This window comes from Oncorhynchus kisutch, linkage group LG30, assembly GCF_002021735.2.
Source record: "Oncorhynchus kisutch isolate 150728-3 linkage group LG30, Okis_V2, whole genome shotgun sequence".
Lineage (NCBI taxonomy): Eukaryota > Metazoa > Chordata > Actinopteri > Salmoniformes > Salmonidae > Oncorhynchus > Oncorhynchus kisutch.
Genome location: NC_034203.2, coordinates 10,886,646 through 10,912,542, shown reverse-complemented (window position 1 = coordinate 10,912,542; position 25,897 = coordinate 10,886,646). Strand labels below are relative to the sequence as shown.

General features: G+C 42.2%; 1 protein-coding gene across 4 annotated transcripts; it reads right to left on the bottom strand.

Annotated features, from left to right (window-relative positions):
* Positions 1–3,225: 3,225 nt before the first annotated feature.
* On the bottom strand, positions 3,226–25,200 carry LOC109874521 (nuclear receptor subfamily 2 group F member 6). Of its 4 annotated transcripts, none has more exons than XM_031810040.1 (5): positions 24,394–25,200; positions 22,842–23,602; positions 16,231–16,325; positions 10,055–10,630; positions 3,226–5,611 (listed from the first exon to the last, which is right to left on the bottom strand). In XM_031810040.1, exons 2-5 carry the CDS (start codon positions 23,108–23,110, stop codon positions 5,337–5,339), a joined length of 1,215 nt encoding a protein of 404 aa, XP_031665900.1. In that variant the 5' UTR covers positions 23,111–23,602; positions 24,394–25,200; the 3' UTR covers positions 3,226–5,336. The 4 variants fall into 4 exon arrangements, with proteins under 4 accessions (XP_031665900.1, XP_031665899.1, XP_020322043.2 ...); XM_031810039.1 differs by having other exon boundaries at positions 10,055–10,633; positions 24,394–25,199; XM_020466454.2 differs by having other exon boundaries at positions 10,055–10,633; positions 24,504–25,191.
* Positions 25,201–25,897: the final 697 nt, after the last annotated feature.

The window sequence follows — 25,897 nt, the reverse complement described above, 5'->3', positions numbered from 1 at the left end:
TACTGAACAAAAATATAAACGCAACATGTAAAGTGTTGGTTCCATGTTTCACGAGCGGAAATAAAGATCCCAGAAGTGTTCCATACACAAAAGCCTATTTCTCTCAAATTTTGTGCACAAATTTGTTTACAGTCCTGTTAGTGAGAATTTCTCCTTTGCCAAGATAGTCTATCCACCTGAAAGATGTGGCATATCAAGAAGCTGATTAAACAGCATGATGAAGACACAGATGCACCTTGTGCTGGGTACAATAAAAGATCACGTGTAACCACGCCAGTCCAGGACCTCCACATCCCGCTTATTCACCTGCGGGATCGCCTGAGACCAGCCACCTGGAAAGCTGATGAAACTAAGGAGTATTTCCATCTGTAATAAAGCCCTTTCGTGTGGTGAAACTCATTCTGATTGGCTGGGCCTGGCTCCCCAGTGGGTAGGCCTGGCTCCCAAGTGGGTGGGCCTATGTCCTCCAAGGCCCCCGCACAGTCATGTGAAATCCACAAAATAGGACCTAATGAATTTCAATTGATTGATTTCCTTATATGAACTGTAACTCAGTGAAATTGTTGTATGTTGCATTTATATTTTTGTTCAGTGTAGTTTAATTACAGTTACCTACAGACCTAAAATGAATAGTCCAGTCCAGGTAAATAGGCTAGTCTGGGGAGAATAGTCTCGGCCCAAAGTGACCCATAGTCTTGATGTAGAGTGGATAGTCTCTAATGGGGTTACCATAGTGTCTACCTACAGCGGATAGCTTCAACCCGGGGTGAATTGCCTCAGCTTAGGCTGAATAGTCTTGGCCTAGTCAAATAGACCAAAGTTGTATAGTCAATAGTATTGGTAACAATAATATTAGCCCAACCCTAGTGCTCATCCACAGCTGTAAAGTTTGATTAGAAACAGGAAAACTCTTTTATTTCAAACCAGTTCATAACAGTTTGAAAATGAATTCATGAATGAATCATTTTGAGATGTTCCAGTTCCATGTGTAACACGGGACCGATAGGTGTGCTAAGAAGTCCTGTGAATAACCATATAAATGCCAGCATACTCAAAGTAAAGTTCAACTAAACAATATCAAAACGCCCCGACCTCTGTTTTTATACGCATAAATAATCAAACGTAAAGAGGGACGTTAAAAAAGTTAACGACTTTAGTGACAGTTTGACATTATCTCCAGTTACTATGATAACACCAATGACCTACGGAGGCAGAGAGCCTGGGGAAGACCCCATTCACAGGGAGAGGGAACAGGACCCTACCCCCCTTTCACAGGAGGAGACCCAATGTGAGACCGGTTACACCACCGGTGGGGATCCTGGTAATGAACTGGACCAAGACCAAAATGACCACTTGCATAGGTGGGCCATATTTGATGGGTGGGGGGGGGATGGATGGAACAAGGGATTGAGCGATAGATTAAACATTAAAACAGCAAGACAGACAGCATTCCATATCTGCTGTGTGTGCTGTTTCAGCAATGTCACATGCTAGTGGGAAAGCATGACAGAAAGCCATTTTGTTCTACATTCAAGATAACATTCAAGAAAATTGCACTATTGATCCAAATGGCATTTCCTGTGTCTCTTTTTTTCCCTGTGTAATGTGTCTCTTCAGTACCCTGAGATAACATCAGACAGGCAGACAGAATATGAAAGAGTTCTACCTGGCGAGCGACAAGAGCCTGTGTGCCGAGATCGATGACATCAGCGACCAGGCTCAAAAACTGAGCCGAGAGCTGGACATCCTGGAGGATGGGACGATGAATTACCAGGTGCGGTGAGCACGAAAAAGCATCTGCTATTAGATTTTTGGCCAGAAAGAATATGGTTATTTTTTTGTCTTTACAGTCCACTATTCTGATACTTGTGTAGAAATGTGAAAAGTAACTTTTTTGTGATTCATTGAAACAAGCACCGTTACAGCACACACACACACACACACACACACACACACACACACACACACACACACATGCACACAGGCTTACTTTAAAAATATATTTGTAACTACCTTTTGAGTACAAAATTAGATGATAAAAATAAAACAGTAAAATGAGTCAATATTTTCACCTAGAATTTGTACTACTAAGGAGCAGGGGGTATTTTAACCTTTCTCTTTAGCTTTAGGAATCAGCTAAATGATACGCAAATAATAAAAAGCCCCGGTCACCAGCCCTATGAGTTCGAACATTTATTTGTGTGATGTTTCCTCTACAATTGTGGAAAAACTGTCTAACTTTTATGAATAACACCCTTTTGAGTACACTCTTGGAAAAAAAAGGTGCTATCTAAAAACCTAAAAATGTTCTTCAGCTGTCCCCATAGGAAATCCCTTTGAAAACTAGTTTTTGATTCCTGGTAGAACCCTTTTGGTTCCAGGTAGAACCCTATTGGATTCCATGTAGAACCCTTACCCCAGAGGCTTCTACGTGGAACCCAAAAGAGTTCTACCTGGAACCAAAAAGGGTTCTCCTATGGGGACAGCCAAAGAAGCCTTTTGGAACCTTTTTTTCTAAGATTGTAGTAGTATGTTTTAGCATTCTCCTCTACATCTCAGGGAGCGGCTGATGAATACAACCGGACTAAAGGACCTGAAGCGGGTGAGTGAAAACTGCGTTAGGGGGGCATACCTCATGTTACTGTAAAATCAAGGATAAAACACTACCCTATATTTTCCAGCAGCTCGACAAAAAGACACCAACTCATGCTCTCATGGAATATCGTATGATGGTGACAACAGGTAAAGAGCACGAACAGTTGTAACAGTTTGTCTGATGTCGCCTCACGCCGGTGCAAGATGCAACAGTGTAATGGTTCTTTCTTGGGAAATGATTTACAATAGGTAGATTGAAATGAGGAGGCTGTTTTCACCTATTCTACAAAATGTGTGCATTACCTTTTGCACGTTATTGTGCTGTCTAATATTCTCTCTTTAATGTTTTTAATGAAGAATAACAATTAACATGTTTTTTGTAATTAAATATTCTAAATTATTCTAGAATATAATGTTTTGCAATGTGATCATGCAACACATTCTTTCCCGACATTTGTAAAAAAACAACAACATATACAGTAGTTTTTCTTTGATGAAAGCCTATACATACGTACTGGTACTCCCCAGTAGGAGCAGTCCTCCATAGGAATGAATGGAATTCTACATGTTTCAATGACAAAATTACATATAGTTAAGTATTGTTTGTTCTAGTAGGGATGGTAACATTAGTCATCTCAAAAAATTATACACAATTTTTATTTTATTTTTGCTTACCTCACATAATATAATTTAAAAGCATGAATTAAGGTGTTTGTAATGGAATCAATGTGGCAAAAATGAACGTAGACATTAATAAATGCATTTCTATAGCTTCCAAAATATTTTTTTACAAGGTGGGGGAGTGCCAAGATGGAGGCACGGTGGCTTCAAAACATCACCCCAAAACTCATCTAGTGTATATACAAATCACTCATTTCATCTCTTATTAGCTTGTGAGTACAAAACATATTGCCCACATCTAACTGACATTCTTATGGCGGTAACTGACACACCTATGGAAAGAAACGATCCACACACTCACCGTGTCATTTTGGCTGCAGCAGTCACATCACCAAACAGCCATTACAACAAACTCCCATATTGCCTAAGTGTTCTGCATTGAGCTAGTGGAATGCATTGCTTTGTGGTGGCAACACAATTGGCTTAGGGGTAGCCTCTTGTTCTGCACCAGTGTAGTGTCATTTTCACCGCTATGGAGAATCGCATCTTTTTGACACATCTCGAGGAATGGTAGAGGTATTTTCACATGAAAATGTTCATGTTTTAAAAAAGAAACTGTTGACTCAACATAAAAAAAAGAACTTTACCTTCTAATCCCATTTCGTAGAGATGAAACACAGATCAATAACTAAATTGTGACATGCAGCAGGACAACCTTTGGTTCCCTAAATCTACAGTATATACACTTCTTAACACTTCAAATTAGTTTTGATGCGATTTCTCTGCATTTTGAAAGTACCAACTGTATATGCTCTTTGTTTTCAGCATGGTCGCAGGTCATAGGTGAACCGTTTGGCCACAACCTTTCAGCATGGTGATATGTCACAGGGAAACCATTTGGCCACAACCTTTTTGATTAAATACTTTTTTTTGTCACTTGAGAACAGCCTTGTTTCAACAATCAGCCTGTCACTCACATCAGCTGCATTCATCATCTTCAGGTGTAGTTTAAATATCAGTCCGTATATTAAAAAAAAACTGCATTAATCTTAAAGAATATGTCCAGTTGAATAATCTACTCAAACTGCAGTGTCCGAATTCATATTGAAAAGGCAGTTGTTGAAAAGAAGGCAGTCTGTGGTGAACAACTGTACAATGACAGAGAGGTTGCCTTTAGAAGAAATCCGTCCATAGCATTCTGCTGTCTTGTGAGGTATCGATCCATATTTGTGTGACTGTGGAGTTTGAAAAGTTGCCCAGTACAACAAGTAAGAGCCCTATGAGTGGTACATGGAAACTATCATTGAGTCCCTCTGTAAGTCTTTCCACTTTATCTGCCTGGCTGATTTAGTAGTTCAAATGTCATATCTATAACCTCTTTAAAGCTAGAATCCTTCATTGAAACAATAACAAAGCAGGCACCCCGCCTCTGTTTTGGTAAAAAGCTGCGGAATGGGCTTGGAGATACTGTAGGTACATTTAACAATGTAGTTTAAACGATGGTTTGAGACTATAAGTTATTTATAAGTTATATTCTTCAATAATAAATGGGTATATATAATTTATTTATAAGTCCAAAAATGGATGTAGCAAGTAAGGATTCTAGCTTTAAGGACAATTACGTTTTGAGTGAAATTTCAGTGGACGATGAAGATTCGGGTGAAATGTCTTGTCCCAGTTCCATTTCCTCTACCACTTCTGTGTTTGCATATATAAAGCTTTTCTACCAGAATTCTCCAGAATTTCACCAAGAGTGATCTCTGTCTTGGTTTGATGTTGATGTTGAAAGTCTTTGCACCAAAGGCAATGAGATGTGGAAAATGAGGCATGGTTCCAGTGACCTCTATTGGCAGGACATTAACGTGTGTATGTAAGTCACTATGGCATGCGGATGGCATAGCTGACTCAGGTTGCCATAATGGTGCACAGTAGGTGTGTTGGCACCAGTGTGCTGGCAATAGACCCAGCTGGCGCTAGGCTGGTATGGAGAGCTCAGTTCATGGAGGCAGTGCAACTTGTATGATGTCCAGCTGGTGCTAGCATAGGATCACACAGATGGATGAGTCAGAGGAACCTGTGGTCCTTGTCGTCACTGCCCAGACGGAGACTTCCTTTCGGGGTTACTGTCCAGGGACGTAGGGCCAGCTGATAGAGCTTCCGGAGAGCTGCATGTCGCGGATGAGAGTCTCGATGGGCGTCTTGCCCACCAGACGCATGAAGAAGAGCTGGGAGATGAGGTTGGCGGGCACCGCGCGGAGGGCGGGCAGGCGGAGGAGCAGGCGGCCAAATCGCTGGGGCTGACCTGGGTACTGCATCCGCTCGTACTCTGTCAGAGCCACCTGGGCCTTCTCCTGCAGAGACTCCACATGGGCTGGGTCTGTCAGGCCACACGCATCTGAGATGGAAGAAGGGAGGAAGAGATTGTTGAGGTGAGGACAAAGTGGGAGGGAGCAGTACTTTATTGAGACGGGACCCTAAATAAAGATGAAGGGTTGCTTTCGTTTTGCACCAACAAGAAAAAGATTCTAACCGACAACTAAAAAGGTTAGGTTGTACACCTAGAATTTTATTCTCTTCTGTTTTCCTGTTTTTTACACATTGTATCATTTCTATCTTTTGTTTATGTGTTTTTGATTTTGGTCATTGAAGCATGATAGTGCAAAATTGTTTCATTTACATGTCAAAATGTAAAAGTGTATTTGTCACACGCACCGAATACAACAGGTGTAGACCTTACAGTGAAATGTTTACTTACAGGCTCTAACCAATAGTGCAAAATATGGTATGGGGTGAACAATAGGTAAGTAAAGAAACAAAAACAGTAAAAAGACAGTGAAAAACAGTAGCGAGGCTAGATACAGACACCGGTTAGTCAGGCTGATTGAGGTAGTATGTACATGTAGATATGGTTAAATTGACTATGCATATATGATGAACCGAGAGTAGCAGTAATGTAAAAGAGGGGTTGGTGGGTGGTGGGTGGTGGGTGGCGGGACACAATGCAGATTGCACGGTTAGCCAATGTGTGGGAGCAGTGGTTGGTCGGGCCTATTGAGGTAGTATGTACATATGTACATGAATGTATAGTTAAAGTGACTGTGCATATATGATAAACAGAGAGTAGCAGCAGTGTAAAAGTGGGGTTGGGGAGGGGGCACACAATGCAAATAGTCCGGATAGCCATTTGATTACCTGTTCAGGAGTCTTATGGCTTGGCGGTAAAAAGTGTTGAGAAGCCTTTTTGTCCTAGACTTGGCACTCCGGTACCGCTTGCCATACGGTAGTAGAGAGAACAGTCTATGACTGGGGTGGCTGGGGTCTTTGACAATTTTTAGGGCCTTCCTCTGACACTGCCTGTTGTAGAGGTCCTGGGTGGTAGGCAGCTTATCCCCAGTGATGTACTGGGCCGTACACACTACCCTCTGTAGTGCCTTGCGGTTGGAGGCAGAGCAATTGCCGTACCAGGCAGTGATGCAACCATGCTCTCAATGTTTAAGCTATAGAACCTTTTGAGGATCTCAGGACCCATGACAAATCTTTTTAGTTTCCTGAGGGGGAATAGCCTTTATCGTGCCCTCTTCACGACTGTCTTAGTGTGTTTGGACCATTCTAGTTGTTGGTGATGTGGACGCCAAGGAACTTGAAGCTCTCAACCTGCTATACTACAGCCCTGTCGATGAGAATGGGGGAATGCTCAGTCCTCCTTTTCCTGTAGTCCACAATCATCTCCTTAGTCTTGGTTACGTTGAGGGATAGGTTGTTATTCTGGTACCACTCGGCCAGGTCTCTGACCTCCACCCTATAGGCTGTCTCGTCGTTGATCAGGCCTACCACTGTTGTGTCGTCTGCAAACTTAATGATGGTGTTGGCGTCGTGCCTGGCAATGCAGTCGTGGGTGAACAGGGAGTACAGGAGGGGACTGAGCACGCACCCCTGGGGGGGCTCTAGTGTTGAGGATCAGCGTGGCAGATGTGTTGCTACCTACCCTCGCCACTTGGGTGCGGTCCGTCAGGATGTCCAGGATCCAGTTGCAGAGGGAGGTGTTTAGTCCCCGAATCCTTAGCTTAGTGATGAGCTTTGAGGGTACTATGGTGTTGAATGCTGAGCTGCAGTCAATGAATAGCATTCATTCTCACATAACTGTTCCTTTGTCCAGGTGGGAAATGGCAGTGTGGAGTGCAATAGAGATTGCATCATCTGTGGATCTGTTTGGGCTGTATGCAAATTGGAGTGGGTCTAGGGTTTCTGGGATAATGGTGTTGATGTGAGCCATTACCAGCCTTTCATAGATCTTCATGGCAATGGACGTGAGTGCTACGGGTCTGTAGTCATTTAGGCAGGTTACCTTCGTGTTCTTGGGCACAGGGACTATGGTGGTCTGCTTGAGACATGTTGCTATTACAGACTCAATCAGGGATATGTTGAAAATGTCAGTAAAGACACCTGCCAGTTGGTCAGCACATGCCCAGAGCACACGTCCTGGTAATCCGTCTGGCCACGCAGCCTTGTGAATGTTGACCTGTTTAAAGGTCTTACTCACGTCAGCTACGGAGAGCGTTATCACATTCTCAGGGTAAGTGTGCAGGGCAGATCTTTCAATTACAATATCAACCACAACAGTTTTTTTTCTCATCTCGTCCTTGAGCACCCCCAAAAGTACACATTTTTATTTTAAAAAATGGGGCGCCCGATTCAACTCGTCAACTAATCATCAAATCCTCGATCAGGTGTTTTTGTTCGGGGGCTGAAATAAAATGTGTGCTGTCGGGTAGACTCCTCGAGGGCCGGAGTTGAAAAACACCACACTACCATACATCTACATAAGGCCTGTGATTGTACTCTGCACTTGTATTGTGGTGCCAGGAGAGGGTACCACACTCCTCAAGTCTACCAGTATAACCGGGTTCAGAATTTGTCCTAGTGATTTCAGTCAACAGGTGCTTGGTTACCGTTAGATAACGTAGCACAGTGCTCTCCAACACAGTTCCTGGAGAGAAACCCTCTCGTAGGTTTTTACTCCAACCCCAGTTGTACCTAATCTGATTCAGTTTATAAACCAGCTAATTATTAGAATTGGGTGCGTTATATAAGGGGAAGAGCAAAATGTATTGGACTGTACTGTAGCTCTCCAGGAAAAGGGTTTGGAAAGCCCTGATATAGAGTGATATGCTTTCCCATTAGAAATACACTACATATACAAAAGTATGTGGACACGCCTTCAAATGACTGGATTCAGCTATTTCAGCCACACCCATTTCTGACAGGTGTATAAAATTGAGCACACAGCCATGTAATCTCCATAGACAAACAATGGCAGTAGAATGGCCTTCCTAAAGAGCTCAGTGTCTTTCAACGTGGCACCGGCATAGGATGCCACCTTTCTAACAAGTCAGTTTGTCAAATTTGGGCCCTGCTAGAATGGCCCCAATAAACTGTAAGTGCTGTTATTGTGAAGTGGAAATGTCTAGGAGCAACGACGGCTCAGCCGCGAAGTGGTAGGCCACACAAGCTCACAGAATGGGACCGTCGAATGCTGAAGTGCGTGGTGCGTAAAAATAATCTGTCCTCGGTTGCAACACTCACTACCGAGTTCCAAACTGCCTGTGGAAACAACATCAACACAAGAACTGTTCGTCGGAAGCTTCATGAAATGGGTTTCCACGGCCGAGCAGCCGCACACAAGCCTAAGATCACCATGTGTTATGCTAAGCATCAGCTGGAGTGGTGTAAAGCTCGCCGCCATTGGACTCTGGAGCAGTGGAAACATTATCTGGAGTGATGAATCCCGGTCCCATTCCGTGCTTCTCCACCTGCATTGCTTGCTGTTTGGGGTTTTAGGCTGGGTTTCTGTACAGCACTTTGAGATATCAGCTGATGTACGAAGGGCTATATAAATAAATTTGATTTGATTTGATATGAATCACGCTTCACCATCTGTCAGAATCTGGGTTTGGCGGATGCCAGGGGAACTCTACCTCAATACATAGTGCCAACTGTAAAGTTTGTTGGAGGAAAAGTGGTCTGGGGCTATTATTCATGGTTCGGGCTAGGCCCCTTAGTTCTAGTGAAGGGAAATCGTAACGCTACAGCATTCAACAACATTCTAGACAATTTTGTGCTTCCAACTTTGTGGCAACAGTTTGGGGAAGGCCCTTTACTGTTTCAGCATGACAATATCCTCGGGCACAAAAAGAGATCCATACAGAAATAGTTTTTCAAGATCGGTGTGGAAGAACTTCACTGGCCTGCACAAAGCCCTGTCCTCAACCCCATTGAACACCTTTGGGATGAATTGGAACGCCAAATGTGAGACAGGCATAATCGCCCGACATCCGTGCCTGACCTCACTAATGCTCTTGTGGCTGAATGGAAGCAAGTCCCTGTAGCAATGTTCCAACATTTAGTGGAAAGCCTTCCCAGAAGAGTGGAGGCTTTTTATAGCAGCAAAGGGGGGACCAACTCCATATTAATGCCCATGATTTTGGAATGAGATGTTTGACAAGCAGGTGTCCACATACTTTTGATCATGTAGTGCATGTGTTAAAGTCTCAGCATGTTAGTAAAAATTCACAGTATGCAAGTCAATAGTTTGAATATGTACAGTAGTCAAAGGTCTCAAAATGTATCAGGTCAACATATAGGTCATCAAGTCGGACATGCATGCCAAAAAGTATCCGAATGTAGGTCGAAAAGTCTGACATGCATGCCAAAAAGTATCCGAATGTAGGTTGAAAAGTCTGACATGCATGTCAAAAAGTATCTGCATGTCAAAACAAATCTCAACAGACACAATCCGCATACAGTACAAGGTGGGAATAAAATAAAACGGACATCTCACCTGGCGAGAAGAGGACGATGGCCTTAAGACAGCTGTACTCGGCAGAGTCCACCTGGAGCCGGCTCAGCTTTTCCACCTGGTTCTGGAACACCCTCACCTGGTCCATGAAGGACACCACCCGCTCGGCCGACATGGGTGAGGAGTGGAAACCCGCAGCGGCCAGCAGTGGGGCCATGTGGAGGGGCAGGGCGGACTGGGCTGCGTTCAGGATGAACAACTCGCTCCAGCTCAACCTGAGGAGAGCTACCTGCTCTGACACAGGCAGCTCTGGGAAGTAGGGGATGTTCCTGGCCCACTCAATGGTGCTGAAGAGCAGCCTAGCTGCCAGCTCGCAGATGTTGTCGATGCCCATGACGGCCCCGCCTGCGCCGGTGGCCTGGCCCTGTTGGTTGTACTGGTGGCCGTAGCGGCTGCTGGGGTAGGGCTCGGCACGCAGCAGCTGGGAGATTAGCTCTGACACGGGCTGCCCACCATTGTTGTTGTAGAAATCAGCCCCTCCTACGCCACTACCGCCACCTACTGGGGTGCCCGTGGGGCTGAGGCTGGAGTGTGAGGGGGGGATACGTCCGCGCTGAACTGCTGGGGTGGGGATGGGGGCACAAAGGGAGGTTGGGGGGGAAGTTAAGAAGGGGCAGGGAAATGGGGAGGATGAAAGGGATTAGGATTTGGGTTGAAAAGTAGGGAGGGCAGGGGGGAGAAGTTGAAAGTGAGTCGGGCATGCTCTCTCACAGAAGGTGGTTTGGCAGATTAACAACAGACGGTCTTGACCAGATAAGGACCATCTAATTCCTGAGTGAAGCTGACACAAAGGGGCGCAGACAGATTCCTCAATAAAAGAGGGCAAAATGGAGGACTTGCATTCTTCGAGAATCCTCCAATTGAAGGTTATCCCGAAGAATAAAACAAAAGACAGCAGAATTATCCATTACAATTAAATTTCCTCCAATTAATTATCTCCTGGAGTTCATTTTTTACTATGTAAAGATTTGTATTACCAAAAGTGGGATAAAATATGACATTATGGCCTTTGTTTTCAGATTGATTGCTCTCAGGAAGAAAATGAAATTATTTTGCTTCTTTGTAAGGATGAAATAGAGCGTGGCTATATCAAATACTGCTATAATGCTCCCAACCATAGTTAATGTATTAAGCCATTGGGTGAGTCATTTAACCTTGAGAAACCTTGACTCATTTCAGGAAACTAGGCGCACTACTTCACAGTAGCACCATTTGAGCGTAACCTTTTTTTAAATCAAAATGCAGGGGCAGAAATGCCTTCTGGAACATGTGAACTTTCATGAGCCTTAATAACAAACTCGTACGCAATCTGTAAATACGAATAACATTTTTAAATTAAGAGCCTAGTTGGTTTAGCCACGGAAAAAGTTGGTTTAGCCACGGAAAAAGTCAGAAACCTTCCCGCTAGCCATGATTGGCTGAGATAATGAGTTGGTAGGACATGCCGAGAGATGAGATCGGATTGGTCTGCCATGTAGCGCGCTTCTGTCTATAACATGAGCTGGTCAGTATGTGTATGTAATCCTTTCTAACACCGATTTTTTTTAAAGATATCACATAGTAGAACTGCATCAGGGTTGCTCTCCACTTTCTGGAGGACCGAGTTTTGAAATCAGTGGAATTAGTGTATGATAGCTAAAGAGATGAAGTTCTGGGGTTTGATTACAAATATGCAGACGGAGTTGAAAAGAGAACACACAGAAGGCTGTTGTATAAAACACCTGTCTCCGGAATACATCTTCAAACTAAGGGCAACCATGACATCTGTGACAGAGAGGGAGAAGCGTCCATCCATGTATACAGGTAAGAAGGTCTACCTAGCTACATTTTCAGATGTTACACGTTTCTAATTTTGTCAGAAAGTTGTTTTCATTTCAAGTTAAAGTGTACTGTTAGCTAGCTAGCTAACGTTAACTGGCTAGCTAGCTAACATTGTGTGTATGATCTCTGCAGTAATATTATTCGTATCTCAGAGCCATTTGCATTGCTCGTTATAACCTAATATTAGCTAGCTAACATTGAACCTGGTTGGTTAGGTACCTGAAAATGCATGCAGGATAGTACCGTTATGAGTTGGGATTATGGTTCATTGTTTAGCTAGTTAGCTAGCTACATATCTAAACAAAAGATTTCATTATGCAAGTAACTATTTCAATAGAATGTTTATGTCACTGCAACAACTGTTGAGAGACGTAGCAGGTAAATTCACTCTGGCTATATACTCCAATTTCAGAGCACTCTTGTCTGAGTGTGCGAGAGCACAGAATAACGGATGAATTTATGAACGCTCAACACCTGTTGAATATGGCCGGTGTCAGTAAACGTTAAAAAACAGTAAAAAACGCGTTATTAAATTGTTGCCAGCAGCAGTACAGTTGCAGTCACCAATGCTCTGGATATCATAAAAACAGACTAACCAGCTCTGCTAGGGTGAGTAAAATGGTCAGTGAGCTGTTCTCTCATTTGTGTCTGGAAGTAGCTAGCAAGCTAGCCAATGTTAGCTTGGGTGCTTGACTGCTGTTAGGTCAGAACGCTCAGATCAACCCTACTCCTTGGCCAGAGTGTCCAGTGTGCGCTCTGAACGCTCCGAGAGCGAAGCGCCCTGAATTTACGAACTGACAACGCTCTGAGTTTACGAATGCCCAGAGCACAGGGTGTAGACAAAGAAGAGCTCTCCAGTAGGTATCAAAACATTCAAGGGCCATTTTCAGAAAAGTGAGGTGACAAGTTTATCAACTTTCAAAGCATAATTACTTTCCCATTGTTCCTCAACTGTTGTGTATGTTATACCATTCTCTAGCTAGAGTCTCTACTTTTACCCAATGTAAAAATAAAAAAACGCACAATTTCTAATGTTGCTACATAAGACCAAATCGAGCCAGTCGGTCACAGATAACGGAAGGCAAAGTCATCTATATTAGACTGAAGCATTTAGAGTTAAATTCCTCTACATTTTCTGCAACAGCTCAAGTAAATCATTGTGGGCTATATCACTCTGACCCTTTACCTTAGGCTACAATAATGCCTCATATCAACGACATAGGGATACTGTATTTTACTTAGGACTTCATTAGGCTATAGTATAAGATGGCATATAACCATGGTAACGGTGGAACAATCACTACCGGTACTACCAGACAGATAGAATGTTATACACAGTACCAGTCAAAACTTTGGACACACCTACTCATTCAAGGGTTTTTCTTTATTTGTACTATGTTCTACATTGTAGAATAATAGTGAAGATATCAAAACTATGAAATACCACATAAGGAATCATGTAGTAACCCAAAAAAGTATTAAACAAATCAAAATATATTTTATATTTGAGATAATTAAAAGTAGCCACTGTTTGCCTTGATGACAGCTTTGCACACTCTTGGCATTCTCTCAACCAGCTTCATGAGGAATGCTTTTCCAACAGTTTTGAAGGAGTTCCCACATATGCTGAGCACTTGTTGGCTGCTTTCCTTCACTCTGCGGTCCAACTCATCCCAAACCATCTCAATTGGGTTGAGGATGAGTGATTGTGGCCAGGTCATCTGATGCCGCACTCCATCACCCTCCTTGGTCAAATAGCCCTTACACAGCCTGGAGGTGTGTTTTGGGTCATTGTACTGTTGAAAAACAAATTATAGTCCCACTAAGCGCAAACCAGATGGGATGGTGTATCACTGCAGAATCCTGTGGTAGCCATGCTGGTTAAGAGTGCCTTGAATTCTAAATAAATCACTGACAGTGTCACCAGCAAAGCACCCCTACACCATCACACATCCTCCTTCATGCTTCATGGTGAGAACCACACATGCGAAGATCATCCGTTCACCTACTCTGGGTGTTATGCCTGCTCCGGTTCTTCCTCCCTGGCACTCAAGGGCGCCAGGCTGCCCTGCATTACGCACTCCTGCCACCATCATTTACGCACACCTGCCTTCCCTCGTCATGCGCATCAGCGATATTGGCCTCACTCAATCTCCTGTTTATTACCTCCCCTGTATTTGTCAGGTCCCCAGCTCTGTTCCCCACTGCTGCATTGTTTGCCGTCTGTCTTTGTGTTTCCCAGTTCTGACGCTGTTCCTGTCCTGTTGCATATCCGTTCCTAATTAAATGTCAACTCCCCGTACCTGCTTCTATTCTCCAGCGTCATTCTTTACACTGGGTCTCACAAAGACAAGGCAGTTGGAACCAAAAATCTCAAATTTGGACTCATCAGACCAAAAGGACAGATTTCTACCGGTTTAATGTCCATTGCTCGTGTTTCTTGGCCCAAGCAAGTCTCTTCTTATTATTGGTGTCCTTTAGTAGTGGTTTCTTTGCAGCAATTCGACCATGAAAGCCTGATTCACGCAGTCTCCTCTGAACAGTTGATGTAGAGATGTGTCTGTTACTTGAACTCTGTGAAGCATTAATTTGAGCTGCAATCTGAGGTGAAGTTAACTCTAATGAACTTGTCCTCTGCATCAGAGGTAACTCTGGGTCTTCCTCTCCTGTGGCGGTCCTCATGAGAGCCAGTTTCATCATTGCTCTTCATGGTTATTGTGAATCCACTTGAAGAAAGTTCTTGAAATGTTCCTCTGTCATTTCTCTTTGCTTATTTGAGCTGTTCTTGCCATAATATGGACCTGGTCTTTTACCAAATAAGGCTATCTTCTGTATACCACCTATACCTTGTCACAACACAACTGATTGGCCCAACTGATTGGCCCAAACGCATTAAGAAGGAAAGAAATTCCACAAATTAACTTTTAACAAGGCCCACCTGCTAATCGAAATGCATTCCAGGTGACTACCTCATGAAGCTGGTTGATAGAATGCCAAGAGTGTGCAAAGCTGTCGTCAAGGCAAAGGGTGGCTACTTTGAAGAATCTCAAATATAAAATATATTTATTTGTTTAACAGTTTTGGATACTACATGTTTCCATATGGGTTATATCATACAGTAGTTTTGATGTCTTCACTATTATTCTACAATGTAGAAAATAGTTTAAAAAAAGAAAGAAAGAAAAACCATTGAATGAATAGGTGTGTCCAAACTTTTGACTGGTACTGTATATTCAAATCACTATGGGGCTATAGTTACAGTTGAGATACAGACAGTGATGTGCGTGAATGACTGGTGCTCCGGGGCGCAGGTGGCTTGCTCCTGTATCCCTCTCATTCACTAGATTTGATGACAAAGTGCATGGCATCAAGACTGTACCCATGGCAAGCTTAGCTATGATAGGGCCAGGGTAGTTATTTGTGACATGGACTATGGCCCACATGAAAAAATACTATAGTATACTATGGTATAAATACTATAGTATTCACTGTATTTTTTTTGCGTACTAAAGTCTGCGGATACTGTAGTACTTACAGTTAACTATAGTATAAATACTGTAGTAAAATAAAACTGTAGTATTTACTATAGTAATTCAGGTAGTGTTTTTGCAGATTATGGTATACTGTAGAATTTACTGTTATGTTTTTATGGAAATTACTGCACAATTTAATATAGTGTGTTCGTTTTATTATCTTTGACACAGAAGTGAAGACTTTCTCCTTGAGAAACCTACTGGCAAAATACTAAAAGAGCTAATTTTCCATAACCTGCAGGTAGGTCTGCACTCCTGCTCTATTCTACAACCTGTAGGGAACACAATATATGATCTATACTTGGCATGTACAGTATGTTCCTCACTTATGGGTGGCACAACGTGTGATATGGGGGAGGGGAATAGGTATGTTAAAGTTAAAAGTAAAAAAAAAAAAAAATGGTTTCTACAGTCATTTCTGTAGTATTTACTATAGTGTTTTTTGGGGAGGATAATACTGTAGTATTTACTATAGTATTCTACAGTATACAACACATTCCTTAGTAAGTACTACACATATTAGAGGGATACTGCAGTGTGTAGCATAGTATTCTACTGTATACTACAGGTTACTATATAATTATATAGTAAGTACTGTAGTATTCTATAATAAACTGTAGTATTTTTTCATGTGGGGGGCCATGTAATGGTAAAAAAAAGTTGTTTTTTGGGGGCAGAAATCTATGGATAGTCCCTTCTTGACTGGAGTTCATGTCTCTTAAGTCAACATAAACATATTCTGCATGAATTTACACAGAAATATGGGTATGCAGGTGTTCTATTGTATGTGGACAGGAAAAGTACCTTCTTTGCGCATTCCTACACGAAAGCACTTCTCCAGGCGACAGTACTGGCACTGGTTACGATGATGTTGGTCGATCTGGCACTCTCGATTTGACCTGAAATATAGATCAAAACATGTGCTATGCCATACACAAATGATGAGGACATTTAGCTTAGCTGACACTTAGAATAGCTACATAACCCTTGGTAGAAATCTATAGTAGCATATACAGTATGTGTAATATCACTTTAATGGAGGAAGGTCACTTCAACGTGATGTAAAACATTTCCAGGCAGTTGTGAGTTACCACACCATATCTAAATGATTGCATAACATTACTAGAGGGTATAGGTAAAAAGCTGAAGCATAAAACACGATGTGACACAAAATAAGCTTCTATTTAAATATATTATAGATATAAGCTGGTTTACAGAACCCGGTTATATAACTGCACAGCAAATTCTCCACTTTAAATCAACACTGAGTTAAACTTAACACGGGGCCAATGTCAACAGGGGTCCACACTTTTCAGTGTTAAGTTAACACTGAAAAGTGTGCTGATTACACTACAATCGTGCTGGAGAAGAAGGCAGACGTTTTACGTGTCCCCAACCGATAGTATTTTTGATTGTTTATTTGCGTTTTTGTAACTTATTTTTTAACCTATTTTATACACAATGTTGCCGCTACCATCTCTTATAACCGAAAATAACTTCTAGACATAAGGACTGCGATTACTCACCAAGGACTGGCAGAATCCTTTTTTTCCTTTAACGAGTTTGACGAGCCAGACACAAATGATATACTGCTTTCTCGGGAACAGGCCCAGATCCCCGTGATTTGCGTGAAGAGGAGGTGGAGAAAAAGGGGCCAGTTGCAGGCTGCCTTCTGAGAATTTGTAGGTGATCTAATGAAACCCCACTTCCTTTCATTCTGCTAGCAAACGTGCAATCTTTGGAGAATAAAATCGATGACCTACGCGCAAGATTAAAGTACCTACAGGACATTGAAAACTGTAATATCTTATGCTTCACGGAGTCGTGGCTGAACGACAACACTATCAACATACAGCTGGCTGGTTATACGCTGCACCGGCAGGATAGAACAGCGGCGTCTGGTAAGACAAGGAGCGGCGGACTATGTATTTTTGTAAATAACAGCTGGTGCACGACATCTAAGGAAGTCTCGAGCTATTGCTCGCCTGAGGTAGAGTATCTCATGATAAGCTGTAGACCACACTATCTACCTAGAGAGTTTTCATCTGTATTTGTCGTAGCTGTTTACATACCACCACAGTCAAAGGCTGGCACTAAAACAGCATTGAAAGAGCTGTATTCTGCCATAAGCAAACAAGAAAACACTCACCCAGAGGCGACGCTCCTAGTAGCCGGGGACTTTAATGCAGGGAAACTTAAATCTGTCTTACCAAATTTATATCAGCATGTTAAATGTGCAACCAGAGGGAAAAAAACTCTGGACCATCTTTACTCCTCACACAGAGACGCATACAAAGCTCTCCCTCACCCTCTATTTGGCAAATCTGACCATAATTCTATCCTCCTGATTCCTGCTTACAAGAAAAAATGTAAGCAGGAAGCACCAGTGACTAGATTTTAAAAAAGGTGGTCAGATGAAGCAGATGCTAAACTACAGGACTGTTTTGCTAGCACAGACTGGAATATGGTCCGGGATTCCTACGATGGCATTGAGGAGTACACCACATCAGTCATTGGCTTCATCAATAAGTGCATCGATGATGTCATTCCCACAGTGACCATACGTACATACCCCAACCAGAAGCCATGGATTACAGGCATCACCCACACTGAGCTAAAGGCTAGAGCTGCAGCTTTCAAGGAGCTGGACTTTAACCCAGAAGCTTATAAGAAATCCCGCTATGCCCTCCGACGAACCATCAAACAGGCAAAATGTCAATACAGGACTAAGATCGAATCATACTACACCAGCTCTGAAGCTCGTCGGATGTGGCAGGGCTTGCAAACCATTACAGACTACAAAGGGAAGCACAGCCACGAGCTTCCCAGTGACACGAGCTAAACAGACGAGCTAAACTACTTCTATGCTCGCTTCTAGGCAAATAACAATGAAACATGCATGAGAGCACAAGCTGTTCCGGAAGACTGTGCGATCATGCTCTCCGCAGCCGATGTGAGTAAGACTTTTAAACAGGTCAAGATTCACCAGACGGATTACCCGGATGTGTACTGCAAGCGTGCGCTGATCAACTGGCAAGTGTCTTCACTGACATTTTCAACATGTCCCTGTCCGAGTCTGTAATACCAACATATTTTAAGTAGACCACCATAGTGACTGTGCCCAAAAACACTAAGGTAACCTGCCTAAATGACTACCGACCCATAGCACTCACGTCCGTAGCCATGAAGTGCTTTGAAAGGCTGGTCATGGCTCACATCAACACCATTATTCCAGAAACCCTAGACCCACTCCTATTTGCATACAGCCCCACAGATCCCAGATGACGCAATCTCTATTGCACTCCACACTGCCCTTTCCCACCTGGACAAAGGAACACCTATGTGAGAATGCTATTCATTGACTACAGTTCAGCATTCAACACCATAGTGCCCTCAAAGCTCATCAATAAGCTAAGGATCTTGGGACTAAACACCTTCCTCTTCAACTGGATCCTGGACTTCCTAACAGGCCACACTCAGATAGTAAGGGTAGGTAACAACACTGGAGCCCCCTCACAGGGCTGTGTGCTCATGCCCCTCCTGTACTCCCGGTTCACTCATGACTGCACGGCCAGGCACGACTCCAACACCATCATTAAGTCTGCCAATGACACAACAGTGGTAGGCCTGATCACCGACAACAACGAGACAGCCTATAGGGAGGAGGTTTGTTGTTTTTTTGTTGGGCCAACTACGCTAGCTAGCAGTCTTCTGCCTGTTTTGATTTTTGAAAATGTCAGAATTTTATAAAATGCATAGAAAAATTCAGAATAAAAATATGCTAGCAAGCAAGCTAGCTAGCTAGTTACCAATACATAATATACTTTCCATGCAATCTCTTGAGTTTGGGATTAGCTAGCTAGGTAGATAGTTTTTTAACCTTGACAAGCTAGCTACCTACCTAAAGCTGGCAAATATGCTATGGTCACTACTCACTAGCTAACCAGCGAGATAATGCCATCAATAATGCCAGCGTTTAAGAAATATATTACCTTCAACAGTGTTATCTTGTGAACAAGCCATCAATGTTTTGTGATTATTGGTGTCGTAAAAACACCAACAGCAATTAGGGTTAGCAATTATCATGTTTGACATTTCAGTGGAAATACAACTATCAGCTTTTTGATAAGCGGTTTAGCAAAAAAATACGTCACTTATTATCGGCATACTGAGTGCTGGTGGCAGGGAAGTAAGGCGCGGGAGAATGAACTTGGTATAAACTGAGCTGTCAAAGTATTTAAGTTTTCAAAACCCCCGAAAACCAAAATGTACAAAATAAAATAAGAGGGTGCAAAACCCGTTGCACACCAGAACATAACTAGCACACATACATACAACAAACAATCACTGACAAAGGCATGAGGGGAAACAGAGGGTTAAATACACAACATGTAATTGATGGGATTGAAACCAGGTGTGATGGAAGACAAGACAAAACCAATGGAAAATGAAAAATGGATCAGTGACCCGAACAAGGAGAGGTACCAACTTCGGCGGAAGTCGTGACACATACGGTTCCCCGTTATTGGCCACCTTACTATTTTGTTCAATTACAAGATATAGCCGTTTAATTTTGCACAATTGGTGGCTGACTAAAGGGCAGCCCTAAAGGGCAGCCCATACTCTGTGGCCTTTCAAAACAGGTGTATATATACTGAGATCATGTGACAGATCATGTGACACTTAAAGTGCACACAGGTGGACTTTATTTAACTAATTATGTGACTTCTGAAGGTAATTGGTTGCACCAGATCTTATTTAGGGGCTTCTTAGCAAAGGTTGAATGCACCACTTTTCCATTTTTTAAACAACATATTTGTTTCATTTCACGTCACCAATCTGGACTATTTTGTGTATGTCCATTACATGAAATCCAAATAAAAATCCATTTAAATTACAGGTTGTAATGCAACAAAATAGGAAAAACGCCAAGGGGGTGAATACTTTTGCAAGGCACTATGTATATGTATATATATTTGTTTAATCTAAGTAATACAATTATTAATATAACAATAAAATCCTTATTATTTTGAAAGACATGTAAGGTCTTTCTACATGTCGCAATAAAGTTGACTAAAGTAGGGGCTCTTTTTTTGTTTGTACGTATTTTCACTTGGTAATGAGTAATAAGTAATTATATAGAAATTGCTCACATGTAACTATAAAGTTACACCTCCCTTTAAATAGCTAAATCCTGTGTAAGAACTATCGACAACCTTGTACTTATTCAGATATTACAGATATGCACTAGTGTGTTTATTTTCTCATTTGGATGGCGCTTTCAGAAGCTGATGATTAGATCGCCAGAATGGGTAACGTACTATATAGGTACACATTTTAACTAGCTAAATCCTGTGTAACACCCAGTAATTACATTGTAATATGCAGATATTACAATTACATTGAGTGTAGATTTTGAAGACTGCGTATTTACGGGTAGGTAATTAGAGCCTTTTGAACTTCCAACCTTTGTAATCTCAGACACCCAGTGCATCTGTCCACAAAAGATTGCATCCTTGTGACAGTTATTACGGATATTATATGCAGCTGAGAAGAAACTAAACATTAAATTGGTGAATTTACTTGAAACCATTTCTAACAAGCATGGTAACATGCATTTGTTGTTACGCCTCTGTAATTACAAACCGCAATTACAACCAGTTACATGTTGTTATTACAGTATAACTATGAGTTATTACAATTAACTACAATACTTGTTACAGTATAATTACACATGTAATGACACTGTAATAAGGACTCCTTAAAATGAAGTGTTACCAAAAAAAAATCTACCTGCAGTAGAGCATGCTGGGAAATCTGATAGTGAGGGGTGTGGTTTTGAAAGGAATGTTTTACTCTCCACATAGTAAAACTGACACAATCACACTCAATACTGGTTATTAACACCAACACTGGGGTTATTTTACATCACTGAGTGTTATTTTCACAGAGTTAATTTACCTTCTGAATCAACACTAGAAATGTTACACTGAAAAATCAACACTAGGTAACACTGCCAATTTGCTGTGTATATACTGTATGACCCAATCCCTCTCTTTCCTTAGATGATCCATGGCATTAAATATTGCATCTTGCTCATGGATCTTTCATATGGGCAGAGTGGCTGATGTAAGAATGACAAAATCTCAGTGAGGAAGAAATTCAATCATCTGACTTCAAGGCCAGTTTTGTGGAAGCAAACATATGAATTTGTATGATATCTTCTGGGAGATGGGGAAAACAATGTAAATCAATAAATAGCATACCGCAAAACATCACAGTACATTACAAAATATCACAATATAGAGTTGAACAATACAATTAAATGCAATAGAGGTGTATATTCAACCCTCAATTTTTGCATATTGTTGTCTACCAATAATATGGACAATCAAAACATCTGCCAATAAACAATGGTGTGTAATACATTGTTTAATTCAGCTATTCTCTTCAGAGCCCTTTCATGTCATGAAAGGCTCTCACTTAAAGGAAAATACCACTCAAAAACTGTCTTTTGGTATTTGATTCATTAGTCCACTGTTGATACAGTCCCAAAATGTTTTGCATGTCAGCACTCAAGTTTTCAAGACATAGAACTTTCAAAACGCATCGTACTGTGACACTTTCTGTATTTTGAAAGTTCTATATCTTGACAACTTAGCTGACATATCAAAAATTTTGGGACTGTATCAACAGTGGACTAATGAAACAAATTCCCCAAATATCCCTTTAAGTGAGGGATGACTCAAATGCATTATGCGCACTGCTGTGGGAAATTGTAACAGCTCTGCACAGTCAACAATGTATTAATGCATGACTCATTCTAGCTATTTGCATCCATTTGCTTTGTACAAATGGGATATCAAGGATAAGGACAAACTAAGAGATCAAAAATAAAGGCTCAGTGACAAAGCTTTTACCCAGGTGTATGCTACAGTTTGGTGGAGAAAGAGGTGAATTCTCCTCTTACATTGTAAATCGCTTTGAGCACTTTAAAGATGCACTATGCAGAAATCGCTCCGACCACTTCCTGTTTGCTAAAATTCGAATAGTTGGCCTAATTTCAGTTTATGTGACATAACAAACAAGTATAGTCTAGAGAATTATTGTACTATTTAAACCGTTAAATATATTTTCCATAACCAAAAATATTGTATTTTCAGCTGTTTGAAGCTGGTGTACAAAACAGAAAGTAAAACACTCAAAAGGGAAACTTAAGAACAGGAAGCATAGAAATAGGGCACATAGAACATATCTACCACTTCTTAGACTTGCTTTCAATGAGAATGACATATCTATAACCCACATTTCTAGGGTTGGGTCTCCCAAAAAGTTACACATGCAGCTCTGTTATAATTATCCATCCACTTTGAGAATCCATAATTAAATCATCACAAATATTAATTAAGTCTCACCTGCAGGTATAGTTGAGGTTGCGACGGATGCTTCTCTTGAAGAAGCTCTTGCAGCCCTCGCAGGTGAACACACCGTAGTGCTTCCCACTGGACTTGTCCCCACACACCACACAGTCCACCACACATGCCTTGTCCTCGTCCCCAGCCTCCATGTCACTGCCCCCTGCCTGGGGCGAACCGTCCTCCTCCTCTCCCCTCAGATAGCCCTTCTCCCCCAGCCCGTTGGTGCCCCCATTGGGATCTCCCCAGCCCCCACTCACCATGGCCATTGTTTGATTAGCAGACCACAGAAGGAATGGGAGACAGCCAAAGCTTTCGGTAGCTGCCGTCTAAACTTTCTGACTTTCTTTTGTGCTCCGCTGTTCAGAGTTTAATATTTGAAGGTTCTCTGTCTTCTCATTTAATCATTTGTTTGGCTTTTTGGTCCTTAAAGTGTGTTGGAAACTAAAACAGTCTGTCTGAAAAATACCCACACCCTCTTTTAATTTATAGAACAGTATAAATGGTGTAGAATGTTTGTCCTCCCCCCAAAAAACAATAGAGCTGTTTTGTCTCCTCCCCTTACACTATGATCCGGAAATAGTTAAGCCTTTCACTTTAGAAACTTTTGTTTTGCATGCCTGTGGCTTCCAATGGCCCCTGTTTTTCTTTCTCCTTTTTCAGTTATTCACTCTTTTTGTGTGTTTTTTCCTTTGGCCCATGTCCTCCGACGGCTGTCTTATAGAAGTCGAATTGTTACCGCTTCAGCCACGAAACAGAACCTTTCACAGGAAACAATGAATCAAACACAAACTTTCAACAACGGACCAAAACACACCCCATTCTCTAGCTCTCGAAAACCCTTATTATCCGTAGGGTTTTTACTGGTAAGCTTCGCCCACGGTTGGCTGCGTGTGAACTGCAATTCAGACACTGTGTTTTAACGTTTAGAAACGTCAATAATCATGACTTGCGAAGCGGTTTTCGAAACATATGATATGCCCCTTATCTTTCATATCAGCAAGAAAGAATCTTTCAAATAAAAACAGATACACTTAACAGTAGCAGTTTCTCACACATCCATATGATGTGCGTGCCTCCAGTTGACGAAATATACTTCCTCCCCAGTTAACGCTTACACACAGGTGTTCTGAGCACGCCAGTCCTTATGTTTCCAAAACCTTACCGCAAGCGATGCGTTTTAACGTTCAGAACGAGCGTTGAAGCTCTTAAAAAAACTCCCAGGGAACAGAAGATACTATCTTCAATAGTCGCTGAAGGTAGTTGGCGTCTATGAACGAGTTACGCATTCACTAGCACTTTGCACATGATTAAAGAGGGAAATTCTCTCTCACTCCCTTCTCTCTTTGGCAAGAATAATGGCTGAAAAAGAAACCTTGCTAGTCCTTAGCACATGCCTGGAGACGAAGCAGTGGCCACCCCTCATAAAACAGTCATGCCGTTTGCTGTTCTGATAGTGTTCATGTAGAGACCTAGTCCTGCTGCCTTTCCGGAATATATTACTTATATCCTGGCATCAGAGAGAAATAATACAAAAGCCTTGTATGCTTACCTTGGGAAGTACACTCATATAAAATGTCAATGTCTTGTTTTTGCTAGATCACTCTTACAGCCACGGCGGGAGTGAGGGTACAGACAGAGCGAGGCAAGAGACGGGCTTACCAGCCATCCTCAGAGCACCAACAACGTTCTGGTTGACAAAGAGCTCTTCCAGGTCACCATTAGCAAAACAACTTGATGTTTCCAGCTCACTGTGTGGCAATATTATCAAGGCACACAGAAAACCACTATCACGTCTCAGCTGTGGTTACATCTACCCCCTCTGTTTAACTAAATCAACCAGTCTCTCTGGCGCTCTTCAAAATGATCTTTAGCTCAAGGAAGTGCCCTCTCTTCCTTGTTTGTTGTTGCAGAGGGCTAGGCTGTAGCAATATCATCGGTCGTTGTGGCTAGACCAGTCTCTGATTCAGACCCTCCAAAATTAGAGAGCACAGATGAGGTAGAAATCCAAAAAAGCCTCCTTTCCACCCCTCAGAAGTCAGTGGAGCTACTCTAAGCACTCACTCCAGTCTTTTGTCAGTTCTTTCCCACCGAGCACTAATGACTTGTGGCCTAGCCCTGTGCTCAGTCCGTGTGGGTGCTTCCCGTGGCTGAGGCAAGGGGGAAGGGACAGGGCTTTCTCTCCTCCCTTTGGCTGCAGAGTCCACAAATTTAATTAAGATTAAAAAAAATAAAAAAAGAAGGCTAGGCTCTAGACAGTGTTGCAAGCCGCCACACTGACCATCCTCTCTCTCTCTCTCTGTGTCTCTCCTGCTCCCTCAGTTTTCTTCAGCCTGTGTGTGTGTGTGTGTGTGAGTGAGAGTGAGAGTGAGAGTGAGAGTGAGAGTGAGAGTGAGAGAGAGAGAGAGAGAGAGAGAGAGAGAGAGAGAGAGAGAGAACAAGGGGGAGCAAAAGAGAGAGGGAGGGAGAGGGGGTCATGTGTGTGCTCAGGGATTTGACACTGCTATTCAAGCCCTACGGTTGCCATGGCACCAGCTGCCTTACATGGACATTGGAGTCAAAGAGCAGAGAGTGTGCTGTGGGGCTGACACACACACAGAAAAATAACGTGGAGGTTCGCTCTCCTTGGAGAGAGGCATGACCCCAAGGCCTGACTCTAAGCACACGGCAAGAGTTACCCCCGACCACGCCAAACAACTCGAAGCCATCCGACAAATAAACAAGACTACTCTTATCATGGCTCTGTATAAGCTCCCAACACATTGTGTGGGCTTTTTATGGCAAAATGTTAACCTACTTGTTTGTTTACTCTGTTCCCACAGGCAGGTTATGCAATAGGCTATATTACATTTTTACATTTCATAGCTGAAACAAAACACAGATTCCTCTACAAACATTGACTTCAGTAATATGAAGTAGTCCTACAAATGTTTTCTAAGTGTAATGCATTAACCCTGCAAATGATATTGCCTGCACTTTGATCTTAGCCCCTAGCCCATGAATAGACAGCTTAAGACCCATCTCATTGTGCAACAACAACAGCAAAAAAACGGCAC